Source organism: Aquarana catesbeiana, linkage group LG05 (genome assembly GCF_042186555.1).
Source record: "Aquarana catesbeiana isolate 2022-GZ linkage group LG05, ASM4218655v1, whole genome shotgun sequence".
NCBI lineage: Eukaryota > Metazoa > Chordata > Amphibia > Anura > Ranidae > Aquarana > Aquarana catesbeiana.
Window position 1 is genome coordinate 541,622,540 of NC_133328.1, and position 27,770 is coordinate 541,650,309.

A 27,770-nucleotide genomic window follows, 5' to 3' on the forward strand; every position below is an offset into this window, starting at 1 on the left:
GTGCCCAGTGACACGACGGGTGCGCACGACTGCCATCGGCGGGCGCGCGTGCCCCCTGGTGGGTAGGGAAGGCAAGGGCGTCATATGACGCCCTCCCAGAACGAGAGCCGCGCCGCCTGGCCGTCATATGACAGCCGGCGGGCGGCAAGCGGTTAAATAGAGGGCTGTTGCTACTTTTGATGCAAAATGATCTACAAGACCCAACTCTACTCCTTATATATATATTTATTTCTTTCCTTGAAGCTCCAGGTGCTTGAATCTCAGCCAACCTTCTGCTTAAAGTTCTTGCAATAGATGCCTGACATGAGATCCAGCAATACCAATAGATCTCTTTTCCTTGGTGACCGAATCCTCACAACTGCCTTCAAAAGTTGGTTCAAACTGAAGGATTCTTGGCCCATTTAAATTTGTTATTGCCGATATAGATGACATTTGCAATCTCAATGAGGATAGGCTAAGGCTCATGTCCAATACGGCCTAGAGGAAGTATAGAACAGCTGTCCCTGTAGGGGCAGTAGGATCAATGTTTCGCTCTACCGAGAAAACGCAAACTTGTTCCTGATTTAGGAATGAATCGAAGAAAAGACTGGACGGCCGCACTCTGTTGACACCTTTATTAAAGACCGTTTAAAAATTCTTCTGGTACAAAGACATCAGAGGCACAGGATCAATGAAAAGCTGTCATGTTTCACACCACTATGAGGTACTTAGTCATAGCCTTTGACTTTAATTCATTCCTACATGCAGAGCCAGCACCTGTTTATATTATCAGGTGGGATGCATTATGAGATGTCTCGCTAGAGCATTTTTCTTTTGTTCCAGATTTGGGCATAGGTGTTGTAAGTAGAGTGCCCGACTCGCAAACAACAAGGTAAAGATCACTCTGGAGAAAAATCTGGAGCAACCTGAGTTGCCCAGCCTCCCCTTTTAGCTCCCCTGCTTGCAGCCCCAGTCTGTGTATTTTGTGGAGGGGAAATGACTTCCTGGCCAATATGGAGGATTGGCTATAACAACCATGCTCTCCCTTGACAGGCTCAAGAGGAATCTCATTATGAGAGAGGATCCAGTAGTAGCATCCAGCCATCTGGTTGTACTGTTTGAATGGACTCCATCTTAAAGATCTCTAAGAGGGCCAAAAAGGTTCAACCTCCTCCGACCTGTCCCCTGCGAACTACAAACAGGGTTGAGTAGAAAACATGGAATCTTTCCTGTGAATGAGACCAGAATGTGGACCCCCTGAGTCTGAAGTGTCTGTAATTATTGAAGCAGCCCATCCGCTTTTGCGGTGGATTTGGCAGCTCCCTGGGAGAGAAATGGTCTGGAGGAGGAGCAGTGGATTTCAGTGATGCTATATCCGGTCTCTGACAGGGATAAAACTTGTAAAGACATGAGAAACTCTTTCCAGACTTTGCCATCCCTCTGATTAAATTTCTTCCATAAACGTAGAAGGGATTACAATTTTGAAGAAAAGGTAAATATGAGTTTGTCTTTTTACCCATGTAATGGCCTGCCTGGCCACCTGGATACACTGTTCCACGAAGGAAAAAACTGAAACCAAGCAGCTCCAGGTCTTCCTCTGATGAAGAGGAACCACTATTATCTGCAGGCTGTCCACTCGCCAGAACTGAGTGGTTGAGCGCCACATGCCAAGGTGCCAGGTTGCTCTTCTAGTAGCAACTAGGAGGGAGCTGCCTAGCCGGTATAATTGAAGTGAGTTCAAAATAGAATCTAGCACCATAAATATTAAAGACATTTGGTGTTACCTGTTAACTGCAAACTCCTCTGGGCAGTCTTTACTCACCAACCTATTGGGTACAGGCGCTGCGCCACAGGCCCTGCAGGACTCTTGCTGGGGCGCTGGCGTTGCTCTGGGGAAGAGGCAATAAGACGTCTTCCTTGGAACTTTTCCCTTGAGTGGATGCGGCATCTAGAGCTACACTTTTCCGAAGACCGTCCGCCTTTCCCTGGCTCTTGATCTTTGAGAGCATCAGTATGCGGGGCTGAAAAAACTCAAAGCTATCCGCATAAGGAGACACTCTTTTCCTGGAAACTTACCAACACGGTGGTCCCGCACCTTTGAATTTGAGGGTCTTTTTGCACAGGCGGTGACTGGCTCATGGCTTGAGGATAAATAGGACGGCCAGCTGAAATGAGGATAGCCAGAAAGGAAAATAGCACTAGAGAAGGAAGGGCTTTTGACATTTAAGAGAGAGGAGAAAAAGTAAAATCTGCCTTTATATATATATATATATATATATATATATATATATATATATATATATATATATTTTTTTTAAACCAGAAATAAATGAGTTAAATTAATACATATACACATTGCTCTTAAAAAAAAAAAAAAAAAGATAAATAAATAAATATATATGCATTTCTCTTCTTTTTTTGGGTGTATTTCCTGTTAAAAAGCAGTAGGGGGAGCCGAGAGAGCTTTTGTTGGCAAGAGGGAGCTTTTGCCCATAAGCAAGACGGCAGTCGGAACTCCCAATGGTCGGCACAGCCGATGATGTTATTAAGGGCGCCCTGGCCGAAGAAAAACAGCACTGGGCGGCCATTCTTTCCCTATAGGGAGGCCTGGGATGCCTCAGGCAGCGGAGTCTAGATCCCCACATGGGCAAATAAGAGAGGAACAGAACACTAACAATAATGGAGACATGGGAGGCCTTCAAAAGAAAAACAGAAGGTAAGGGAGAACACATATGAGGAGACAGAAAGAATAAAAGGGATAGACAGCCCTGTATGGTGCAATGAACCAAAAAAGGAAAATGAATGAAAAGGAATGAACTAGCTGCCCCCCCAAGCTTCAGCCCACAGACACGAGGAAAAAAAGAAGAATGGGGGGGGGCGGCTTAACTAGTACTTTTTTTATGCTATTCACTAGTCCTGAGGGAGTGGCCAAGAGTCGGAGCTCTATCACTAGTATGTTGCCATGTTGGCGTCAGGAAATCCTGTTAGATAAAATGAATCAGTTAGTGCTAATGTTAATGTCATTGTAAATCTATTTTTTTTTTTTAAAAGAACAAACATGTTATACTTACCTGCTCTGTGAAGTGGTTTTGCACAGAGCAGTCTAGATCCTCCTCTTCTCTGGTCCCTGCCGGTGCTCCTGGCTCCTCCTCTTCTCCATGTGCCGCTTCCTACGGCGGCACACGTGCGGGCTCAATCCTGAGCCTTGCTCTGTGAGTCCATTGACACACACAGTGCGGTTCGGCCTCACCCCTTGCTCCCTCCTCACTAGATTTGACTGACAGCAGCAGGAACCAACAGCTCTTGCTACTCTCATGGAGTCCCGTGAGGAGAGAGAGAGTGAGCAGAGCCGCTGCTCTCGGGCACAGAGCTGGATTGAGATCAGGCTCAGGTAAGTGACCGGGGAGGGGGGGAGCTGACAATAGAAAGTTTTTTTTACCTTAATGCAGAGAATTCATAAAAAAAAAAAAAAATCAGCCTTTACAACCACTTTAAAGCAGAGCTCCAACCAAAAGGGGAAGTTCCGCTTTAAGGCCTCCTCCCCGGCTCCTGTTTGTGAAATGGAGCTTTTGGGGGGGGAGCGGGTAGTCGATTTTGACAGGTACCCACTCCCACTTCCGTTCCGGGCGCCTTAGGCAATCAGAAGTGGAAGTTCTCCTTCCCTCCTCCCACATTCCCACATGACAGGCCCCAGAAGACTTAGGGAGCAGTTGCAGAGCTTCTCATGCATGCAAAGCGGAGGAGGAGGGTGTCAGCATGGATGTAGAGGATAACACTCAGCAGCAGTCTTCAAGGAATGGTTTTCAGTCCCCAGAAACCCAAGGAGTTTTACGTGGCTGGGAGGAGGTAGTTACGAATAATGTGATCCTTAGTGACCCAGAGGACTCCAACAATATTTTTGGTTTAGGGCACCACCACCACCCAAGGCCCAATTTTTCTGCCCCTATTTAACAGGGGCATGTAATTACAATTTTTGATCTAATACATCAGAGCATGGCCCGTTCCTGCGCCCAACAAGAGTAACTGTGAGGGGTTACAGTGTTCTTCCATCACCAACACCAAATTTTTCTGCAGAGTATATAGGGCAGGCCGTATAGTATATATACTGCTGTTCAGAGTATATAGTACCTGAGGGCCTGGGGGACCCCCATGCCATTTTTTTTTATTTTGGGGCAGGGTTCCCCTTAATATCCATACGAGACCTGAAGGGCCCGGTATGGATTTTGGGGGGACATACACACCATTTTCTTTTTTATATTTTTGGTACGGGGTTCCCCTTAATATTCATATCAGACCCAAAGGGCCTGGTAATTGACTGGGGGGGGGGAATCCACGCCGTTTTTTTCAAAGATTTTTATCTATATTGCCGGGATCCGACAATACATTACAGCCGCGAGCAGTTTTAAATTAAATTTTTTTCCTTTTGGAAATCTCATTTTGATGTGGTACTGTTATAAACACGGGAAAGATGCGCTACTTTACAGGAAGACTAAGGAGACCCCCCCAGGCACGATATTTAAAGGAATATTTAATTTTATTGTTTTACTTTAAGCATTATTCACTGCTCCTGAAAAAAATGTTACTTTCTCTCACTAGTTAACTTATCATGAATCCTATCCAACCTAAGCAGAGTTTAATTTACCAGGCAGCCAGAATGAAGCAGCAAGGAACCTACAATGGATATACCTAGAAATAGCTTTCCTGCATTGGAAACAGGTACGTAAGCATAAGGAGGTCACAGGTCATCATAAAAATGATTGAAGGTAATGGGGTGTATGCAGACATCCCAACCTGCAAAAACTAATTTCAGGGAGGTCTCAAACTCATTTCAGGGAGGTGACGCTTCGCGGCGCGGTGCGCCGCCCCCCCCCCCCCAATGAAATGCAGCCTTACCAGTGCCCATGAATTGCAGCCTTACCAGTGCCCATGAAATGCAGCCTGATAACACAGCTGCTGGTTCTGGGGTCTGGCTGCTGGAGCCTGAGGTCTGGCTGCTAGGGCCAAGGGTCTGGTTGCTGGAGCTGGGCTGCTGGTCCTGGGGAGCCATCCCAGTCAGAGAATTCCCCAGCAGGAGGGGAGTGGGCAGAGCCAGAGAGAAGACTGGGCATCGTGATCTGCAGGCTGTAGAAATTAAAATAAAAACTTTCCCTGGTCAAGCGGACTCTTTCTCCACTTTCGGGTGCTGCTGGCAGTGGTCTCCTATGCGACAAGTACAGTACATGACAGTCCTGGTCTGCCCGGCGGATTGATATGGAAGAGACCAGGACTGTCATGTACTTGACAGTCCTGGTCTCTTCCATATCAATCCGCCGGGCAGACCAGGACTGTCATGTACTTGTCACACCGGCAGGGCTGCTGTTAGAAATCACGGGGCCCCGTACAACCTACCTGACAGGGCCCCCCTAAAAAATATCAAAGAAATTATTTTCGCTAAAAATACACAAAAATCATCATTAGTGGACACAAACACAACATAATTTACAAACTAATGGGGGGAACAGGAGGGTAAAGTACGGCAGGGCAGGATGGCACAGTACAGAGGGGGGCAGGAGGGCACAGTACTGGGGGGCAGGATGGGACAGTACAGCAGTTAGGAGGTTACAGTACAGGGGGCCACAGAAGAAGGGGGACAGGAAGGTATAGTAAGGGGGGGGCAGGAGGGCACAGTACAGTGGTTAGGAGAGTACAGTACAGGGAGAGGGTAAGTGGACACAGTACAGGGGGCAGGAGGGTACAGTACAGGGTACAGTATAGGGGCAGCAATGTATTATTATACGGATATGGTCTCCTCAAGAAGAGCTGTGCAGGGAAGCTGACATTGCAGATTCTGGCAGGCTGCCACTGAGCCAAATCTATGAATGAAAGAACAACTCCCCCTCTACCTTCCCCTCCAGAGTTTTTGGCTTTCTTCTGGTGCTTTGTAGGGGTTAAGAAATGAACCTCAAGGCGGAGCATCTTATTACTGCTGCTGCTTGTGTAAGTGGCATGTGTACTGCGCCAATCACATGGGATGAATAGGAGAGGAGGCTCAGCAGGGATTGGCGCAATACACATCCCACCCACACAAGCAGCAGCAGCAGTAATAAGATGCTCCACTTTGGGGCTCTTCCTTAACCCTGAAAAAAATGGGGGGGGGGGGGTGTGTGGAGATGTGAACCATGGGGTAAGGGTGAAGGAGGATGGGGGGTGGAGGTGGGTAGGAGATGGGGGATGGGTAGAGAAGAACTGGAGTGAGACTGGGGGAATTGTGGTCTGTATAGGGATAAAAAAAAGGAGGAGGATTTGTGATAGAATGAGGGAAGGGGGTGGGGCATATAGATGGGGGTGGAGGGGACTGGAGAGGGATGGTCAGGGATGGGCACGGGGAATACTGTTGGCTGGTGAGGAATAGCCAGAGTATAATAAAAGCAAATAGGCTGTCTGTCAGGGAGGGGCAGAGGGTGAAATTCCATTAAAGTGGAGTTCCACCCAAAAATGGAACTTCCGCTTTTCGGAAACCCTCCTCCCCTTCGGTGTCACCTTTCAGGGGGGAGGAGGGAGCAGATACCTGTCTAATCCAGGTATTTGCTCCCAATTCCAGGCATAGATAGCCGCAGTACCTGCGACAACATATGCCATGCCCCCCCTCTCCGCTGTCTTCTAGGAGACACACAGGTCCCAGAAGACAGCAGGGACCTGTGGGATCGTGCAGCGCTACTCGTGCTTGCGCAGTGGGGAAACAGGAAGTGAAGCCGCAAGGCTTCACTTTCTGATTCCCTTACCGAAGATGGCGGCGCCTCCACCTGGAGCTGAGGGCCAGATCGGCTTTGGGTGCTGACATCGTGGGCTCCCTGGACAGGTAAGTGTCCATATATTAAAAGTCAGCAGCTGCAGTATTTGTAGCTGCTGACTTTTTAAAGAAAAAAAATTTTTTTGGCGGAACTCCACTTTAACTAGTAAAGATTCAGTGTTAGGGGTGTGCAGGGTGGGGGATTCCAGCCAGTTATAGTGCTTGTGTATGAGGGGGGGCACACATCTGTGTGAAGGTAGGGGGGGCACCTGTGTGAAGGTGGTGGGGGCACACACCTGTGTGAAGGTGAGGGGGGCACCTGTGTGAAGGTGGTGGGGGCACACACCTGTGTGTAGGTGGGGGGGCACCTGTGTGAAGGTGGTGGGGGCACACACCTGTGTGAAGGTGGGGGGGCACCTGTGTGAAGGTGGTGGGGGCACACACCTGTGTGAAGGTGGGGGGGGCACCTGTGTGAAGGTAGTGAGGACACACACCTGTGTGAAGGTGAGGGGGGCACCTGTGTGAAGGTGGTGGGGGCACACACCTGTGTGAAGGTGAGGGGGCACCTGTGTGAAGGTGGTGGGGGCACACACCTGTGTGAAGGTGGGGGGGCACCTGTGTGAAGGTGGTGGGGCACACACCTGTGTGAAGGTGGTGGGGGCACACACCTGTGTGAAGGTGGTGGGGCACCTGTGTGAAGGTGGTGGGGGCACACACCTGTGTGAAGGTGGTGGGGCACCTGTGTGAAGGTGGTGGGGGCACACACCTGTGTGAAGGTAAAGTGTCTGCAGAGAAGAAGACTGGGAGGGGGGAGGGGAGTGAGGGACTATTGTTTGTAAAGTGTCAGGAAAAGAATGTCTGGACGGCTGTAGAAGAGGCTGAAAATTAGCAAGGAGCAAGCAGCGAGGGTTAACATCTGGGAGAAGAGAAGTGTGACATTCAGAGATGGATAGGTCTGTGTGAGGATGAAAGGAAAGCAGGAGGAGATAGTGGCTGAGGAGGGGAGGAAGATGCCAGGGAGGGAGAGAGACATTAGGATAGCTGGACACAAGATAGTTACCTTACAGAACTGACCTATAGAAAAAGAACCAGCCAAAGTGAGGGGAACTTTTACCTGAGTACTGCAGTTTTTCTTTTAATTGCAGATCACACGTGCGCACAGTCTTCTATCTGCCTCTGCCCACTCCCCTCCTTCCGTTCCCTGCTGAATTGGCCGACCGACCTGAAAAAAAAAAGTACCCGTGCAACAGCCTAAGCAAACTGAGGACAGCAGTATAGGCTGTCCCTCCTCTGGTTAGCTCGCAGCCTTACATCCACCTGTCACTCAGCCACAGACAGAGCGGCCGTACTCCATTCGGCCGTTGGGCTGCTCTGTCTGTCGGGTGGCTGAGTGACAGGCACAGCCGGGAGATCTCCCTGCACTCGCAGGTGTCCAGGAGCCCGCAGCCAAATGCGGGAGACTCCTGCGGCTCGCGGGAGACTTGAGATGTCTGGTGTAAGGATGCTTTATAGCAGTGCTTCTCAACCTTATTGATACTAGGGCCCAGTACATTTTTCCAAAACCAAAAGAAAGTTAATATTCATACAATAAAAGTATGGGAATACAAAATATGTATTGAAATGATGGAAGGCGCTGGATGGGGTTGGGTGTCATTGTGGGGGGGGGGGGGGGGGTATGGATTCTGGAGGGAGTTTGGGGACTCTGCAGCAGACTTGGTGGCCCTGTAGGGAAAAAAGGTCTCTGGAAGGAGATAGGAGAAATTGTGGGGTGTGGGATCTCTCAAAAAGTCTGGGGGTTTTGCAGGCACGCAGTGGAGACTGTACTGCCCTGTGGGGACGTTTTTGGAGGTTAGGGTCCGTATGTGGTGGGCTGGAGGATCTGCAGCAAGCTAGGGGAGACTGCAGGGTGCTGGGTGTCACTGTAGGAGGTTAAGGGCCACTGTAGCTTCTAAGGTGTTCTGGGGAACTGTGGAAGGTTTAAGGGCACAACAGTTCACTATAGGAGGTTGAGGGGTGTTATGGTAAACTGGGGGCCTCTATGGTAGATGCGAGGCACTTTGAAAGGTTGGGGGCTGGAGATAGTACGGCAAGCTAGCTGAACACTGGGTGTCACTGCGGTGCTGAGGTATCCAAGAGGGTCTAGGGGCACTGTGGGAAGTTGAGGGGCCTTGCAGGCCACTATGGGAGGTTAGGGGGCACTATGGCAGCTGCCTCCATAGCCATGCTTTTGTGAATAACTTAAAGCAGACTTCCACCCAAAAGTGGAACTTCTACTTATTGTACTCCTCCCCCCCCTCTGGTGCCACATTTGGCACCTTTCGGGGGTGAGGGGGGACAGGATACCTGTCTTTCACAGGTATCCTGTCCTCACTTCCGGGAGCCTCAGCCGCAGGTATTTGCCTCATTTCTGGGGCTCCCTCCTCCTTCCCTGGCCGCCGGGCCAGTAGAAGAGAGGAGTGGAGCCTCGCGCATGCCCAGTAGGGTTCCCGGCATGAAGCCATAAGGCTACACTGCCGGGTTCCCTTACTCGCAATGGAGGTGGCATGCACCCGACAGCTGATGGAAACATCAGCTGCCGCACCGACATCTCTGGACTCCAGGACAGGTAAATGTCAGATTATTAATAGTCAGCAGCTGCAGTATGCCGCTTTAATTCCTGAGCAGGTAGGCTGTTTTCTCCTTCAGCATCTCAAGGTCTAATTTTCAGTTTTGAATGGAATACACATTTAAAACTAACAACAAACACATTTAGATGATATCAGGAAAGGTATTTAAAAAAAAAAAATAATTTGTATCTCTCATGGGAAAGTCTTCCCCTACTTCCATAGATGAAATCCAGCTGATGTCACTAAGATAAGGCACAAACAGCACTAAAAACACTGACAGCCAACCCTTTCCCTCCTCTATTAAAAATGTGTTTTTAAAAACGTCATTAGATCTATATTGCTGTCTCTATCCTCTTTATTGCAAAGATGCAGGCAGCAATAAAAACTTAACATGACTCCAATCCTCTCGTGCTCTATCTAAAACAAAATGAAAATTTATCAAAGCGGAACTAAGGTGAGGATACTCCGGTGTGTCGGGTTTCCACCATCTTCATTGGTCGCCTTTGAATGACGTCACTCTGTGAAAGAGCTACTCATCCCGACACACAACCACTTTTATTCACTTCTATTGAACTGCGCCACAAATGTGTTGTAAGTGTGCCTATGGCATTTACAGTGCGTTTAAGGTTCTGTTACAAAGAGATCATTTAATATTTTAGCCATGTAAAAAATAAAATCACACATTTCACAGGGCGATTGAGAAGCATGACGCGACTTGAAAGCCCTTAGACTTTGTAGGGGATTCTTTACGGTTAGAGCGGTAAGCATATGGAACTGCTGTCCAAAGATATCTCCATTGCTAGAGTAGAGACATCCTAAGATAGCAAGTGTGTTACTGGCTGGATCAGTGGGTGAAGAAAAAAGTCTAAAAAAAAACGAAACGTCCCACACTCCGATTGAGTGCTTTCGTCATATACCGCACAGAGCGGGCAGGAACTAGTGCCCTCGCTGGTGCCAGCATCTTCTTCCAAGCTACTGTACTTCTGGGTGCTGGTATTCGTCGTCTTGATAGGCCGGTGTGAAATAACATTATCCCAAGCATGTGCAGGAGTGCAGTCGTGTGCATGCGTAGCTCAGTGTACATTTTACAGGGGATTGTGAACTAGCAGGTAAGTGTAATTTATTGCAGAAGAGGCATTACATGTCTCTTCTCCATAAAAAGAGTCTGCCTGTTTAGAATTTTTGATTTCATGACATTTGCTTTAAAGTAAAAATCGCCCCAGTATATTTCTATACCCCCTTGTTTCCAAACACTTACCTGAGGTCGCTTATTACGGCCAACAGGACAGGAATGATCCGTGCTGTTCCCCAAATTTCCAGGTTGAAGAGGGTACTGAGGGAAGCAGAGTGATAGGCTCCTCCTACTGTCAGTCAAAGTACTGTTGGGAGGAGGGAGCAGGGCTGTGGCTTGCTGGGAGCTGTGTGTGTCTATGGGTGAACACAGCTTGGCTCAGTCCCGAATGGGGCAGCCCCAGTGTTTACTTAGCAGCCGGTTAGCTAATGGAGACACCTGCAAACAGACAAGGGGTGCCATCAGTTTTGGGACTGGAAGGAGGAGAAGGAAAGGAATAACGTTAAAGAAAAACAATCATCTAATGTAAGCATAGACCTCTTTTAACGAAAAAATAAATAATGGTTTAATACAACTTTAAAGGAAATCTACAGTATAGTCACATCATGCACTTTCATTTTTAAACATCAACATTGAAATAGCAATACAAACAATATATATATTTGGTAATCTAATATAAGGTTTAAAACATCTCCTTTCATATTGTGTGTCGCCTGTCTGCTGGCCATCTCTGTCCATAAGTTCCTAGATCCTCTGCTTGCTTTGCAGCTTTTCCTCTGCTCTTTACTTTCATTTTCTAAGGACTACATATAAAACGATACGCTCAGGTGTGAATGCAGCCTAAAGTTTATTTTCACATGTATTTCAGGTCTTAAACAAAATGCAGGGAGGAGGGTTGAGGGTGCAAGTTACCTAAAGCCTACAAATCTTGGAGGACAGCAGTGTTAATTTTGACATCAAATTTCAATTTAGTTTTAGTTATAGTCTTTTGACTAAAATGCAAATTTAGTTAGTCGTATTGTATTCATCTGAATTGTTGTAGTTTTAATCATATTACAGTCAAAAAAAAATCTCCAGTACGTTTTAGTCTACTAAAATCATTTTAGTCAATTAAAACTTAATAGGTTTAGGTAACCACCTGCCTACTGGGTACTTTTACCCCCTTCCTGCCCAGGCCAATTTTCATCTTTCAGTGCTGTCACACTTTGAATGACAATTGTGCGGTCATGCTACACTGTTATAGGGCGTACACACGGTCGGACTTTGTTCGGACATTCCGACAACAAAATCCTAGGATTTTTTCCGACGGATGTTGGCTCAAACTTGTCTTGCATACACATGGTCACACAAAGTTGTCGGAAAATCCGATCATTCTGAACGCGCTGACATAAAACACGTACGTCGGGACTATAAACGGGGCAGTGGCCAATAGCTTTCATCTCTTTATTTATTCTGAGCATGCGTGGCACTTTGTCCGTTGGATTTGTGTACACACGATCGGAATTTCCGACAACGGATTTTGTTGTCGGAAAATTTTATAGCCTGCTCTCAAACTTTGTGTCGGAAAATCCGATGGAAAATGTGTGATGGAGCCTACACACGGTCGGAATTTCCGACAACAAGGTCCTATCACACATTTTCCGTCGGAAAATCCGACCGTGTGTATGGGGCATTAGGCTGCACTAATGCACACTAGTAGGCTGCACTGATAAGGCGGCACTGGTGGGCAGTGATGAGGAGGCACTGATGGGCACTGAAGCCAGCATGTGGTGATGCTTAAGGGCATTGTCCTCCTGCATCACCCAACTTCTACTAAGCTTCAGCTGATTGGCAGACAGCCACCCTGACATTACCCTATAAGATATTTTGGTAAACTTGGGAATTAATATACGATACATACTAGTATATTATGGCTTTACCTTCCAGGGAGAAAGTTTTTATTTAAGTACGTTTACTACCGCTTTAAGCTGATAACACATAAACAATTTTAATTTCTAGTGTCTGTATTGAACACACCTATTAAACATTCACAGTGCTGGAAGAAAAATGAAGAGAACCCTTAGTGCCGGTTCACATGGGGCGGCTTCAAAGTCATCCTACCCTGAAGCCACCCAGTACAGTGCGACTTCAGTGCGGCTTGCAAAACTACTTCTGTATAGAAAACAATGCAAGCCACCCCGAAGTCGCCCCAAAGTAGTACAGGAGCCCTTTTCTAAGTCGGAGCGACTCGAGTTTCCATTGCAATGTATGTAGCGCAACTTGTCAGGTGTCTAAGTCTCCTGACAGGTCGCCCCTGTGTGAACTGGCACTTATGCCGCGTACACACGAGCGGACTTTTCAGCATCAAAGGTCCGACGGTCTTTCCGACGGACTTTCAACTGAGCTACTACGGATTTTCAAACAACCGGACTTCCCCACACACCAACGGACTAAAGTCCGTTCGAAAGTCCGTTGGTTTGAATGTGATGACGTACGAAGGCACTAGAATAAGGAAGTTCATAGCCAGTAGCCAATAGCTGCCCTTGCGTCGTTTTTTGTCCGTCGGACTAGCCTACAGACGAACAAATTTTTCAACCGGACTCGAGTCTGTCAGAAAGATTTGAAACATGTTCTAAATCTAAAGTCTGTCTGATTTTTCAACAGCAAAGGTCCAATGAAGCCCACACACAATCAAATTGTCCGGCGGATTCGTTCCGTCAGATCTTTGCTGTCGAAAATCTGGTCGTGTGTACACGGCATTAGAGTTAATAACTGGCAGCATGACTTTAGGCAAGTGCTTTTGGGGGCTATGGATCAGACCTGCACAATGTTCAGGAGGAATTTTTGACTATTCCTCTTTACAAAACTGCTTCAGCTCAGACACGTCTGTAGGATGTCTGATGTGAACGATTCTCTTGAGGTCATTCCACAGCATCTCTATGGGGTTAAAGTCTGGGCTCTGACTAGGCCACTCCAAAAGGCACATTTTCTTTTTCTGAAGCCAGCCTGTGGTGGATTTGCTTCATTACTAAGGGGTCATTGTCCTCCTGAATCACTCAACTTCTACTAAGCTTCAGCTGATGGACAGCCACGCTGACATTATCCTGTAGGATATTTTGGTAAACTTGGGTATTCATTTCCCTTTGGTGATGTGCAACTGGTCCAGGCCCTGAGGCAGCAAAGCAAGCCCAAATCATAATATTCCCTCCACCATACTTTACCTTTGGGATGAATTGATGTTGGTAAGCTGTGCCCTTTTTGATGCCATACATAGTGCTGAGCATTCTTCCCGAAAAATTTACCTTTTGTCTCATCAGTCCACAAAACATTTTCCCAGAGCAGTGGCTTCCTCTGTGGTGTTCTCTCATGGGCACCCTGCCTGTTTAAAGACTTACATATGCTAAAACTCATGAAGAAGCATGTTTGCCAGTTGCAGTGATGTCTTCAAGCCTTTAGCCGTTTTTTCGTGGGTTCTTCTTTACCTCATTGAGTATTCTGCATTGTGCCTTGGGAGTCATCTTGGTTGGGTCCCACTGCTAGGAAGAGTAGCCACAGAACTAAACTGTCTCCAGTTATAGACAATTTGTCTAAGGCCCCTTTCACACGGGCCAGACTTCAATTAGATCAGCAGGGGATCTGTCCACTGATCCCATGCTGATCAGTGTAGAGTGGGCGGATGACAGGTCCATGTACGTTCAGTTTATGCAGAGCAGACATGAACAGAGCACAACCTGCTTTATGGGCTATTTGTTTACACCTGACTGCCCTCTGACCCACCTAGATTAAAGGGGATTAACTCTCAACTGATGGGTGCCTAAACACTTGCAGATTTCTTTGTATCCCTTTCCAGCCTTATACAGATCAACAACTCTTGATTGTGGGGTTGATTTACTAAAACTGGAGTGCAAAATATGGTACAGCTTTGCATGGCAGCTAATCAACTTCTAACGTCAGCTTGTTCAATTAAGCTCTGTCAAAAAATCTGGAAGCTGATTGGTATCTATGCAGAGCTGCACCAGATTTTGCACTGTCCAGTTTTAGTAAATCAACCCCTGTTTGTCTTCAGAGAGCTAATTTTTACCAGGCATGGTTCACATCAGCTGATGCTTCTTATGAACAGCAATCCTAAAATCTTTGGGTGTCTTTTATCAATCAAAGTAGCTCTAAACACACCTCCAAACTAATTTCATTAATTGAACTACTGACTCCAATTAGCTTTTGTCGAAGAATTTGTCATTTGGGTCACTTACTTTTCCCTCCTGCACCGTGACTGTTTAATGGCTATGTTCAATAAAGACATGAGAAATTTGAATAGTTTGTGTGTTAGCAGTTTAAATACATTAGAGTTGATTTACTAAAACTGGAGAGTGCAAAATCTGGTTCAGCTGAGCATGGTATCAGCTTCTAACTTCAGCTCGTTCAGTTAAAGTGGAGCTTCACCCAAAAGGGGAAGTTCAACTTTAAGTCCCCCTCCCATATTTGGCATGTTATTTTTTTCGGGGACGGGTGCCTAGTTTTGACAGGTACCTGCCCCCACTTCCACTCGGATCGCCAAGGCGATCCAAGCAGAAGTTCTCTTTCCTAACAGTCTTCTGGGACAAGTCACAGGTCCCAGAAGACTGGGGGACCATTCACAAAGCGCAGTGCGGCTTGAGCATGTGCAGTGGGCATCTGGCTCTGAAGCCAAAAGCTGCACAGGCAGCTGCCCCCAGTTAAGATGGCAATACCGGGAACCCGAAGGCTAGTGAAGAACTAGCCCAGGTGAGGACACCGCTGGATCTCTGGACAAATAAGTGCCCTAATATTAAAAGTCAGCAGCTACAGTGTCTGTAGCCTCCATCTGATTTGTATTTCTATTTTTTTTTGCCCAGACTGAACCTTCTCTTTAAGTACTTCAATACCGGGCACTTACACCCCCTTCCTGCCCAAGCCAATTTTCAGCTTTCAGCGCTGTTGCTGTTTGAACGACAATTGCGCGGGCATGCTACACTGTACCCAAACAGAATTTTTATAATTTTGTTCCCACAAATAGAGTTTTCTTTTGGTGGTATTTGATCACCTCTGTGTTCTGCGTTTTTTATTTTTTGCTAAACAAATAAAAAAAAAAATTAAAAATTTTGAAAAAAAAAAAAGTTTTTCTTTTGTTTCTGCTATAAAATGTTTTAAATAAATAAGTTTTCTCCTTCACTGATGAGCACTAATAAGGCGGCACTGATAAGGCGGCACCAATAAGGTGGCACCAATGAGGTGGCACTGATTGGTACTTATAGGCGGCACTGATGGGCACTGGTAGGCAGCACTGATGTAAACAGGCTCTTCCTGTTTACATCGTGATCAGCCGTGATTGGACATGGCTGATCACGTGGTAAAGAGCCTCCGTCTTTACTGAGATCGGTGTAGCAGTGTGCCAGACTGACACACCACACCACGATCGCTGCCATGCCTGCTCCCACGGGCGCGCGAGAGTAGTCGTGCTGGAGGGCCGTCATATGATGTCCACCCAGAACGAGAGCTGCGCCGCCCAGATCACATTTAACTGCAAAAAACCTGTTAATTTCAAGGGGTTCACATACTTTTTACTGCCACTGTAAATGAGCAGAGGGCTGTTAGGTTTTTCGGAGTTAAACTTTAATATGACAAAATATATCTTATACTATACACACACACATGTATAATAAATCTGATACTACATAGAGTATTGGACAGCGCAGTGGCTAAGTGGTTAGCACTTCCACCTAGCAGTACTGGGATCGCAAATCCCAACCATGGCGTTACCTGCCTAGAGTTTGAATGTTTTCCCTGTGCCTGCATGGGTTTCCTTTGGAAACTGCTGTTCTCTCCCACACTCCAAAGGCATGCTGGTAGGTTAACTGGATCATGTCTAAATTGGCCCTAATATATGAATGTGGGATAGGAACCTTAGATTGTAAGCTCCTTGAGGACAGAGACTGATGTGAATGTACACACTGCGTAAATTGACAGTGCTATATAAGTACCTATAATAAATATATACAGTGGTGGTATATTTTTTTGGGGGGGGTGGCAAACAATGCACCCACAGCCCCCCAGTTGGGTCACCAGCCCCGCACTTACCCCATCTAGGTTGTGGGCAGCTCTTCCTCTGGGCGATGGGGATCACCTCCTCCTACTCAGCATCACGGCGGCTTCCGCCGGGCGTCTCCTCCCTCCTCCTCCTAGGCGGGCCAATAGGTTCACTTCACCTACTGGCCAATCGGGTGATGGGTGACCCGCTTCCTGATGGGCTGGGAGGAGATTTGGGAAGACAATAGCGAATAATAATTTGCTATTGTCACACAAGTGGGTGGGCACGGGACGCAGTGCTCTGCTCTCTGAGCCCACCCTTTTTTGAAGCCAATTAGAGCCTGTGGCTCTAATGACATGCTTAAAAAAAAATATGGGGGGGGGGGGGTTGGCATCCCTGCGCCCTGCATTATGTGCCGCCACCAAATCTAGAAAAGATCTATGCTAGGTGCACATGTCCTCGGCTCACCGAAGTACTGTACTGACAGATCATAAAGGTTTTATTCTGATATTTTATAGACAATTACAAGAACTACCCCCAGTTGTGTGGGACTTTACTGGCAAAAATACATCAAATGAAAAAATCTCATGCATTTTATTTATTCAAATGTATAAAAACATTCAAAACTTTTTTATATGGAACACTTTTTTATACATTAGAATAAATAAAATTGAAGAGACTTTTTAATTTGTTGTATTTTTGCCAGTAAAATGGCACACAATCGGGGGTAGATGTAGTAATTGTCTGGAGTGGTGTACAGAAGATTTTCCACATCTTCATACAAAGGGCTCCTCTCTGTACACAGCCGGCCACCCACCTGAGCAATCCGTCCCATTGATGTGAATGGAGCAGAGAAGACCCCGCCCACCCGCAGGCTCTCTACTCTCCGTACAATCCCAGCGGCGGCCGGCCCCGCCCACAGCCAGCCGGAGATGGGCATTGAAAGCTGCGCTGTATGAGCCGGTGCGATCACTGAGTGACAGGCTGCCTGTACTGCGCTCTGATCCCACAGAGCCCCGGACTCCATACACCCGGCTCCACCGATCCCATCCGCCAACAGTGAGTACTGGGGGGAGAGATGTGAGTACTGGGGGGGAGAGATGTGTGGTCTGGGTGAGCAGATCCCGTGTACACCCCCCTCCCCCTCCTATACAAGTATAGATTACAATGTAACCAGCGAGGGATCACTGCTCTGCCATCCCATACACACAGTACAGTGCTGGGGGTGCAATATATCTATTCCATAGACAGTACAGTGCTGGGGGTGCAATGTATGCATTCTATAGACAGTACAGTGCTGGGGGTGCAATGTATGCATTCCATAGACAGTACAGTGCTGGGGGTGCAATGTATCCATTCCATAGACAGTACAGTGCTGGGGGTGCAATGTATGCATTCTATAGACAGTACAGTGCTGGGGGTGCAATGTATCCATTCCATAGACAGTACAGTGCTGGGGGTGCAATGTATCCATTCCATAGACAGTACAGTGCTGGGGGTGCAATGTATGCATTCTATAGACAGTACAGTGCTGGGGTTGCAATGTATGCATTCTATAGACAGTACAGTGCTGGGGTTGCAATGTATGCATTCTATAGACAGTACAGTGCTGGGGGTGCAATGTATCCATTCCATAGACCGTACAGTGCTGGGGGTGCAATATATACATTCCATAGACAGTACAGTGCTGGGGGTGCAATGTATGCATTCCATAGACAGTACAGTGCTGGGGGTGCAATGTATGCATTCCATAGACAGTACAGTGCTGGGGGTGCAATGTATGCATTCCATAGACAGTACAGTGCTGGGGGTGCAATGTATGCATTCTATAGACAGTACAGTGCTGGGGGTGCAATGTATGCATTCTATAGACAGTACAGTGCTGGGGGTGCAATGTATGCATTCTATAGACAGTACAGTGCTGGGGGTGCAATGATTCCATAGACAGTACAGTGCTGGGGGTGCAATGATTCCATAGACAGTACAGTGCTGGGGGTGCAATGATTCCATAGACAGTACAGTGCTGGGGGTGCAATGATTCCATAGACAGTACAGTGCTGGGGGTGCAATGTATACATTCCATAGACAGTACAGTGCTGGGGGTGCAATGTATACATTCCATAGACAGTACAGTGCTGGGGGTGCAATATATACATTCCATAGACAGTACAGTGCTGGGGGTGCGATGTATGCAAACTTGTTAAACATTCTCTCTGCATTCTGCATTGTCGGATTCTGCTGGATCCTGCAGACACTTGAGCAGCGAGTGTTCTGTGAAAGGGATTAGCAGAACAATGCACTCTAGTGGCTGCATAAACAGAGATCAGACTTCTGTAATAAATATAAATATATACATACATACATACATACATACACTGACTGTCTTCTCCTTCACACAGGGTAAACCCAGCAACCAGGAGCCAGCTCTGTCCTGGAGTTGAAGCCAGCAGCCCCCCCAGACCTCTGATCATGAATGGTAGAAGACAAGCATGGCTCAGAGTAACTGTCTTGCTATTCATAGCTCCAACAGTTGCTGCAATGCTCATTCCTAATGGCACACAATTAGAAGGCCTCCTGGAAAAGTACATGGACGAGGATGGCGAGTGGTGGGTTGCCAAGCAGAGAGGAAAAAGAGCCATCACTGAGAGTGACATGAAGCTCATTCTGGATCTGCATAATAAATTAAGAGGAGAAGTGTATCCACCGGCTTCGAATATGGAGTATATGGTAAGAGCCGTTTCTTTCTTTTCTTAGAGATCTGAAGAAGTGTTCCCATTCATATACTGTGAGGCTGGGTTCACACTGCCACGACTTGGGATCCGATTTGTGAGACCCCAAGTCACATGACATGTGAAATCCCATGTTAGTCAAGGAGAGCTGTCTTTATTAGAAATATGATTCACTCTGACTTTAGAAAAGGTTCTTGTACTCCTTCAAGGTGACTTCTATCCCACTTGTGCCCATGGACTTTAATGAAAGTCGCCTCCAAGTCGGATCCTCACCTATATTGATGTGATTTGGATCCGACATTACAGGAAGATTTTTCATTCAGCCTACAGCTGTACAGCACAGATGAATTTATTTTCTGCTGTGGCTATTGTATTCTGACAGCCTGCCCCAACACCCATCTGATTGGATGTAGCCGCTGTTCAGGCCAAATCCAGCGGAGCCACTAGATCCCTTTTAAAAGTGGCGGGCCCCCTCCCAGCTCCTGCCAATTTCCGGTGCTTTTCTGGGCTTTTTCATCCCACTAGAGAGCCTGGGATCTGATCCAGTGGTTGCGGCTATTGACAATAGAGGTGTTCGGGGACCGGAACATCCCTGATCATCTCTATGGTCTTGGAGACTGGAAGCGATGAGCATTCATTTTGTCACTTCCGTTTAGGGAAAATGTAAAGTCTTTTTTTTTTTTTTTTTCTGGAAAGTATGAGGTGTGTGTGTGTGTTTCTTTTTTTTTTTTTTTTTCTTAAATCCCATGCTTTTAAGGGTAGAGGTGAGATCTGGGGTCTTATAGAACCCAGATGTCTCCATGAAGAGGACCTGTCATGCTTTATTGCTATCACATGGGAGGTTTATATTTCTTGTTAGGAGGGCACAGTACAGGGTGTTGGGTACAGACCAGTCTTATACTCTGACACCGAAATGTACATTATGTACAGACCAGTCTGTAGCCTGACACCATACTGTACATTATATACAGACTGGTGTGTGTATAACATATAGTATGGTGTACAGACTGGTCTGTCTGTATATTATGTATGGTGTTGGGGTACAGACTGTATAATGTACGGCGTCAGTGTATAAGACTGGTCTGTACCCTGCTGACACTGTACTGTACATACTACACTAACCTGTTTGCAGGACTTGCTCCCCTCAGTACTTGGTTCTGCTTCCAGGGACACTTCCACAGCTGCCTCATATAGAAACACACATGCTGATGCTGTCCAGCCCCTTCCCCTTGACGACCCGCCCACTCCTTGTCATTGGATAGCAGCTGCTCTATCCAGCCAGCCATCCAGCCTAGCAGCTCTTTCTCTCTGTGCAGGAAGGGAGGAGTTATGACATCACCCACCCTCTTCTTGTTTACACAGGCAGGAGAGGATCGAGGCGAACCTGTATAATGAAAGAAGAGCCGGGAGCAGGAGTGTCAATGTGGCCGGACTGTTCCCACTGTGCTGCTGCATGTTTGTATTGCCCGATCACCATGCGCAGTCAGTCCTGGCAGGATGTGTACTACTCCGAACCCCGCTGCTGGAGGGGAGGAGGAGGAGGCGTCCCGCCCCCAGCTGACGTCGCTTCCGGTATCAGTTTTTGGTATTGGAGCATTTTCGCAAGTACCAATACTCGTGAAAATGCCTAGTATCGGTGCATCACTAATAAAATTCTCTCTCTCTCTCTCTCATAAAAAGTGAGTACACCCCTAACATTTTTGTAAATATTTTATTACCGTATATACTCGAGTATAGGACGTTCCCAATATAAGCTGAGGCCCCTAATTTACCACAAAAAACTGGGAAAAATGTATTGACCCGAGCAGGGGCGTTGCTAGGTCTACAAAAGATCTGGGGCTAGAGCCCATAGCAGCGTAGTAAAGAAAATCATACGCTTGGGCGGGCATACACATGTATATACAGTAATATACGTGTGGGTGTATATATATATATATCCCCAGAGAGCCCCCTGCTTACATCAGGGTCCCCAGAGAGCCCCCCCTTACATCACCTTACATCAGGGTCCCCAGAGAGTCTCCTTACATCAGAGTCCTTAGAGAGCCTCCCCCTTCCATCAGGGTACCCAGAGGGCCCACCCACTTACATCAGGGTTCCCAGAGAGGCCCCCTTACATTAGGGTCCCCAGAGAGCCTCCACCTAAATCTGGGTCCCTAGAGAGCCTAGGCCTTAAAATCAGGGTCCCCAGAGAGCCTCTCCCTTACATCAGGGTCCCCAGAGAGCCCCCCACTTACATAAGGGTCCCCAGAGAGCCTCCCCTCCCCTTGGGGACCCCTGCAGAGACTCGGGGCTATTGGCCTCAGATTCGGGGCTATAGCCCCAAAAGCCACCCCCTAGCAACGCCCCTGGACCCGAGTATAAGTTGAGGGTGAGAAAGCAGCAGCTACTGTAAGTGGAAAAGAGGGTCAACAATGCCCATCTGCAGCTGCATGTGTCCCTGTGTATGTGTCCTTGTGTCCTGTGCATGCCTCCGTGTGCCAATCTGCATCCACCAATCAGCGTGTCATACTAACATTTGTCAGTCATTCCACTGTTCAAAAGCCGCGCCTCCTCCTCGTCTGTGATGGGCAGAACACTCCATTTCCTATCACGGACATCCTCTCATCCTCATACCATGGACAAGGATGAGAGAATGTCCGTGATAGGCTGCACACTGACTGCTGGGAAATTGAGTGTTCTGCCTATCACAGACGAGGAGGAGGTGCGGCTTTTAAACAGTGGAATGGCCGCCGAATGTTATCTCTCGCTGGCCGCTGTCTGTCTGCATGACACGCTGATCATGTAGGCAGACGGCGATGACTCAAGTATAAGTCCAGGGGGGCACTTTCAGCCTAAAAAAAGGGCTGAAAATCTCGACTTATACTCGAGTATATACGGTATATCTTTTCATGTGACAACACTGAAAAAATTACACTTTTCTACAATGTAAAGTAATGAGTAACTCAACACACCGCCATTAATGTCTAAACTGCTGGCAACAAAAGTTAAGTACACCCCTAAGTGAAAATGTCCAAATTGGGCCCAATTGGCCATTTTCCCTCCTTGGTGTCATGTGAGATTGCCAAGACCCTGAAACTGAGCTGCAGCACGGTGGCCAAGACCATACAGTGGTTTAACAGGACAGGTTCCACTCAGAACAGGCCTCGCCATGGTCGACCAAATAAGTTGAGTGCACATACTCAACGTCATATCCAGAGGTTGTCTTTGGGAAATAGACGTATGAGTGCTGCCAGCATTGCTGCAGAGGTTGAAGGGGTGAGGGGTCAGCCTGTCGGTGCTCAGACCATACTCTGCATCAAATTGGTCTGCATGGCTGTCGTCCCAGAAGGAAGTCTCTTCTAATAAGATGATGCACAAGAAAGCCCGCAAACGGTTTGCTGAAGACAAGCAGACTAAGGATATGGATTACTGGAACCATGTCCTGTGGTCTGATGAGACCAAGATAAATTTATTTGGTTCAGATGGTGTAAAGCGTGTGTGGCGACAACCAGGTGAGGAGTACAAAGACAAGTGTGTCTTGCCTACAGTTAAGCATGGTGATGGGAGTGTCATGGTCTGGGGCTGCATGAGTGCTGCCGGCACTGGGGAGTTACAGTTCATTGAGGGAACCATGAATGCCAACATGTACTGTGACATACTGAAGCAGAGCATGAACCCCTCCCTTCGGAAACTGGGCCGCAGGGCAGTATTCCAACATGATAACGACCCCAAACACGCCTCCAAGACTACTGCCTTGCTAAAGAAGCTGAGGGTAAAGGTGATGGACTGGCCAAGCATGTCTCCAGACCTAAACCCTATTGAGCATCTGTGGGGCATCCTCACACAGAAGGTGGAGGAGCTCAAGGTTTCTAACATCCACCAGCTCAGTGATGTCATCATGGAGGAGTGGAAGAGGACTACAGTGGCAACCTGTGAAGCTCTGGTGAACTCCATGCCCAAGAGGGTTAAGGCAGTGGTCAGTGCTGGAAAATAATGGTGGCCACACAAAATATTGACACTCTGGGCCCAATTTGAAAATTTTCACTTAGGGGTGTACTCACTTTTGTTGCCAGTGGTTTAGACGTTAATGGCTGTGTGTTTGAATTATTTTGAGGGGACAGCAAATTTACACTGTAAGTGCCGGTTCACACGGGGGCGATTTGTCAGGCGACCTAGTCAATGGAACCGCTCTAATCGCATCGCTCCGACTTAGAAAAAGGTTCCTGTACTACTTCGGGGGCGACTTGCATAGACTTCTATACAGAAGTCGTTTTGCAAGTTGCCGCGGAAGTCGTTTGCAGGTCGCCTCGCTGAGGCGACCTGCAAGTCGTGCCGCCCCTGTGTGAACCGGGGCTTATACAAGCTGTACACTCACTACTTTACATTGTAGCAAAGTGTAATTTATTCAGTGTTGTCACATGAAAAGATAGAATAAAATATTTACAAAAATGTCAGGGGTGTACTCACTTCTGAGATACTGAGTTTGATAAAGCTGGAGAGTGCAAAATCTGGTGCAGCTCTGCATAGAAACCAATCGGCTTCCAGTTTTTATTGTCAAAGCTTGACTAAACAAGCTGAAGTTAGAAGCTGATTGGCTACCATGCACAACTGCACTGGATTTTGCACTCTCCCGTTTTAGTAAATCAACCCGTGTGTGATATATATATATATATATATACACACCGGAAAGTATTCAGACCCCCTTACATTTTTCACTCTTTTTAGCCATTTACTAAAATCATTTAAGTTAATTTTTTTCCTCATTAATGTATACACTGCACCCCATATTGACAGAAAAACACAGAATTGTTGACATTTTTGCAGATTTATTACCCTTTGCTGTGACACTCAGGTGCTGTCCATTTCTTCTGATCATCCTTGAGATGGTTCTACACCTTTTGAGTCCAGCTGTGTCTGATTATACTGATTGGACTTGATTGGGGGGTACTACTGATTTTTACGTGTAGGAGAGAAGTGTCAGATTAGGCCTGGTCTTAAGATCTGTTCTCGATCTGTTAATATACAGATATCAACTTGCAGAGCATTGTAAATCTGTACAACCAATCAGATTTCTTGGTCCGTTGGTCTAAATTTGCAGAAACTTGAATAGTTAGAGAGGTTGCAAATCATTGCTGTTCGAACTGTCCAAAAATGTCAAAGGCTAAGTACCGGATATGATCTGTTAACAGGGTGGATAAAAATCTATGATTTTTTTTTTTTTTTTTTTTTTATTTAAATCAGATGTTTTTTTATTTATTTTAATAATATGCTTTTGGAGTAAACATCTATCTAAAGATATTTTTCTATTTAATATACATTAATAATTTAGTTTATTCAGCATGAAATGGAGCTTAGTTATGTAGCATGAGGCTGTATATTCTGCAATATTTAAATTTTTGGTAAATTCAATAAATGCAAGCTGAGATAACATGCACTGCATTGATGCATTCACACAATGTCACAGTAACCATGAGATAAAACAAAGTTCAGGAATACTTTATCCCAGTGTTTTGCAAATCCATGTACAATACAAACCGTATGATTGTTTGAAGAGAAATGCATCTGTACCAGGCTCTAAGTGTGAGGAAGGGCAAGCAGTAAAAATGAAAGTGAAATCTAAGCAGCTTATAAACCTTGTGATCTTTCTGCACAAAGCTTGAAGTGCTTTATTCCTCCCTTGAGGAGCAAAATGGCAGCAGGCTGTAAAAGACTCAGTTTGGGAATATTTACTAACCTGACAGTTTATTATTCTAAATAGGAAACCTTCATTTTTTTTTTTTTTTTGCAAATATTAAAGATTCCAACTACCAGCAAGAATAAGTCCTTACATTTAAAGAGCACCTTTCATTTCAAATCCATCATGGCAGTGCCTGTTAGCGGCATCCACTCACCTGCTGCCGCCACGTCCCTCACCTTGTGTCACTGCCGCATCACCAGCCGCCCCATTAAAGTGAATGGGACTGTCGGTGAGTCAACAGCGGGTCAGAGGAGGAGCTAATGTGGGACAGAGATGATAGTTGCTCTTGAAAAATTATTTAAATCGAGTTTATTTAAATAAAGCCTTTTTACTAGTGATTTAAATCTTCATTTAAATTGACTTGATTTAAATCAAATCCACCCATTCAGCTTTACAAAGGCAAAGTGGTTGTAAACCTTGCATATACCCAGTGAAGGGATGGGCCTCAGGTGATACACAGAATTAAATAAATCCTCCTACATACGTTTTACCTGGTTATCTACTGTCTTCTCTACATTTGACCAGTTCAAAGCTTGTCTGAGCTGTCAGAAAAAAAGGGACAGAAAGCTGAAATGACACTCTGTAGAGCTCAATGAGGAGAGCTCTGATAGCTGAGTGGAGGGAAGGCACAGACCTCCCTTGACACAGCACACAGGAACAGAGCTGAGGCTGTCAATCAGGCTGTGTGCTTTAGCACCCTCCTCTGTCACCTTTTTCATCTTGGTGTCAGGAAACCTTGGCAGAAGTGACTCCCGCTGACCTTTTGTGGGCTGATAGAAACCTTGCTGTGAGACCAACATCCCAGGTTGCTGTAATAGCTGAGAGGTATATATCATTGCTCTTGTGCACTGTTTGAACTGTCCTTTTAAAATGGCCATGGAGTTTACTTTAAAGAATTATTAAACCCTGAAATATAAAAAGCCTCTAGTGCTTACCTCAGCACTTACCTGGTTTGCTGTGTGTTTTTCTGTTAGGGCTGCTTCACACTGGAACACATGCCTTCCCATGCGTTCTGGTTTTGACAGCTCATTCATTTCAATGGGCGGCCAAAAGTACTGAAGCGCTGAAAAAGTAGTGCAGGTACTTTTTCAGATTACACCACACCAAGCCACATTGTACTGCATTTTGGGATGCCATTACCAATTAATTGGCACCCTTGCGCGTTTAGCCAGGGAGTATGCAGTGTGGAAAACGCACACGGAATGCACCTTTTATGCACCACATTCCGATGTGAACCAGCCCTTTAAGCTTGTAGTTGTTTTCCACTTCATTTTTAAAAAAGGACTCCTCACTAGTTCCTGCTTCAACACCTTCCTGACCACCTTGTATATGAGCAGTGTGAACAGGAAGCTTTGATAAAGCATTTGCAGAGCTTTCAGCAAGCTTTGTTGAGGCTTTTAAAGTACCATCAGCTCCAGTTTGTAAATGCTGAACACAGATCCTAATGGGATTGCTGATTGCCACTTTAAGCAAGCTGCTAGCAGGTTACAAAAGCTTTCCACAAGCTTCAAGAAGTGCTGAAGCCTGCTAGCATTTTGTTTAATCACTTGCCTTCTGGGCACTTTTACCCCCTTCCTGCCCAGGCCAACTTTCAGCTTTCAGCGCTGTCACGTTTTCAATTACAATTGCGTGATCATGCAACGCTGTACCCAAACTAAATATTTATAATTTTTTTTGAGACAGAGCTTTCTTTTGTTGGTATTTAATTACCACTGGGTTTTTTATTTTTTGCTAAAAAATTTTTAAAAAAAGACCGAACATTTTGAAAAAAACAAACAAACATTTATCTTAGTTTCTGTTATTAAATTTTGGAAATAAATAATTTTTCTCCTTTTACAGATGTGGCATCACTGATGGGCACTGATGAGGTGGCATTGAAGGGCACTGATTAGGAGGCACTAATATGCAGCACTGATAGGCGGCACTTATGGGCAATGATTGGGGTCACTGGGCACTGAGCAGACTGGCATTACTGGGCACTGACTGGCATCACTGATGGGCACAGTTGTGGCTGCACTGAAAATTAAGGCACTGATGATCAGTGCCCTGATTATCTGTGCAGATCTTCCCTGTGAGGAAATGCCGCTGATCGGCTCTCGCTGTCAGCGTGAGGAAAGGAATGCCGATAACTGGCATGTCCTTGTTTACCTGTGATTGATCATATGGGTAAAGGGACGTCCTCCCAGAACAAGAGGGCCTCCGCCCACCTGTCACTTGACAATACGGGAGGTAGTTAAAGTGGCAATTGGCACTCTTATTCACATCTGTGTTGAACATTTACAAACTGGAGCTGAATGGTACTTTAAAAGCTTCAACAAAGCTTGCTGAAAGCTCTACAAATGCTTTATAAATGCTTGCTGTTCACACTGCTCATATACAAGCTGAAGCCCATGAGAAACAGGCCTTACATCTTAAAGCGGAGTTCCACCCACTTTAATGAAGAGATGGATGAACCAACAGCTTTTGCCTAAAAGTTATGTTGTAATTAACCCCAAAATGCTTCTGCTATAATATCCAAAAGTTTAAACAATCCAGAACACTTTTCTGTAAAATGCTCGGCAATAACAGAAGTGTACTTACAAAATACCTAAGACCCCTTTCACATGGCAAGCCTGCTCGGATCCGCCTGTCCATTTTTCAGGTGGATCCGAGCAGGCCACCCATTGACTCAGATGTGTCCGCTGACACCCATCTGCCATCCGATCCGCTAAAATCAGATGTATGGCGATATGTTCGCCATCCGTCTTGGTGGATCGGATGAGATCTGATGAAAACGGACATGCTGTTCGTTTTTGGTCTGATCTCTCCATAGGAATCAGCGGCGCTCTGACAGGCCCCTCCCCACGCAGTGAGCAGAGACGGACGTGTCAGCAGAGA

The 27,770-nt window shown here is 46.3% G+C and overlaps 1 protein-coding gene across 2 annotated transcripts in view; it reads left to right on the top strand.

The window, feature by feature from the left end:
- Window positions 1-17,350: 17,350 nt before the first annotated feature.
- CRISPLD1 (cysteine rich secretory protein LCCL domain containing 1) overlaps window positions 17,351-27,770 on the top strand; it is a 108,052-nt gene continuing 97,632 nt past the window's right edge. The window contains exons 1-2 of one of the 2 annotated variants that reach the window (XM_073631823.1): window positions 17,351-17,507; window positions 18,848-19,175. In XM_073631823.1, coding sequence (XP_073487924.1) covers window positions 18,918-19,175 — 258 coding nt within the window. In that variant the 5' untranslated portion in view covers window positions 17,351-17,507; window positions 18,848-18,917. The remainder of the gene's footprint in view (window positions 17,508-18,847; window positions 19,176-27,770) is intronic. The other variant, XM_073631822.1, reaches the window with a different exon arrangement.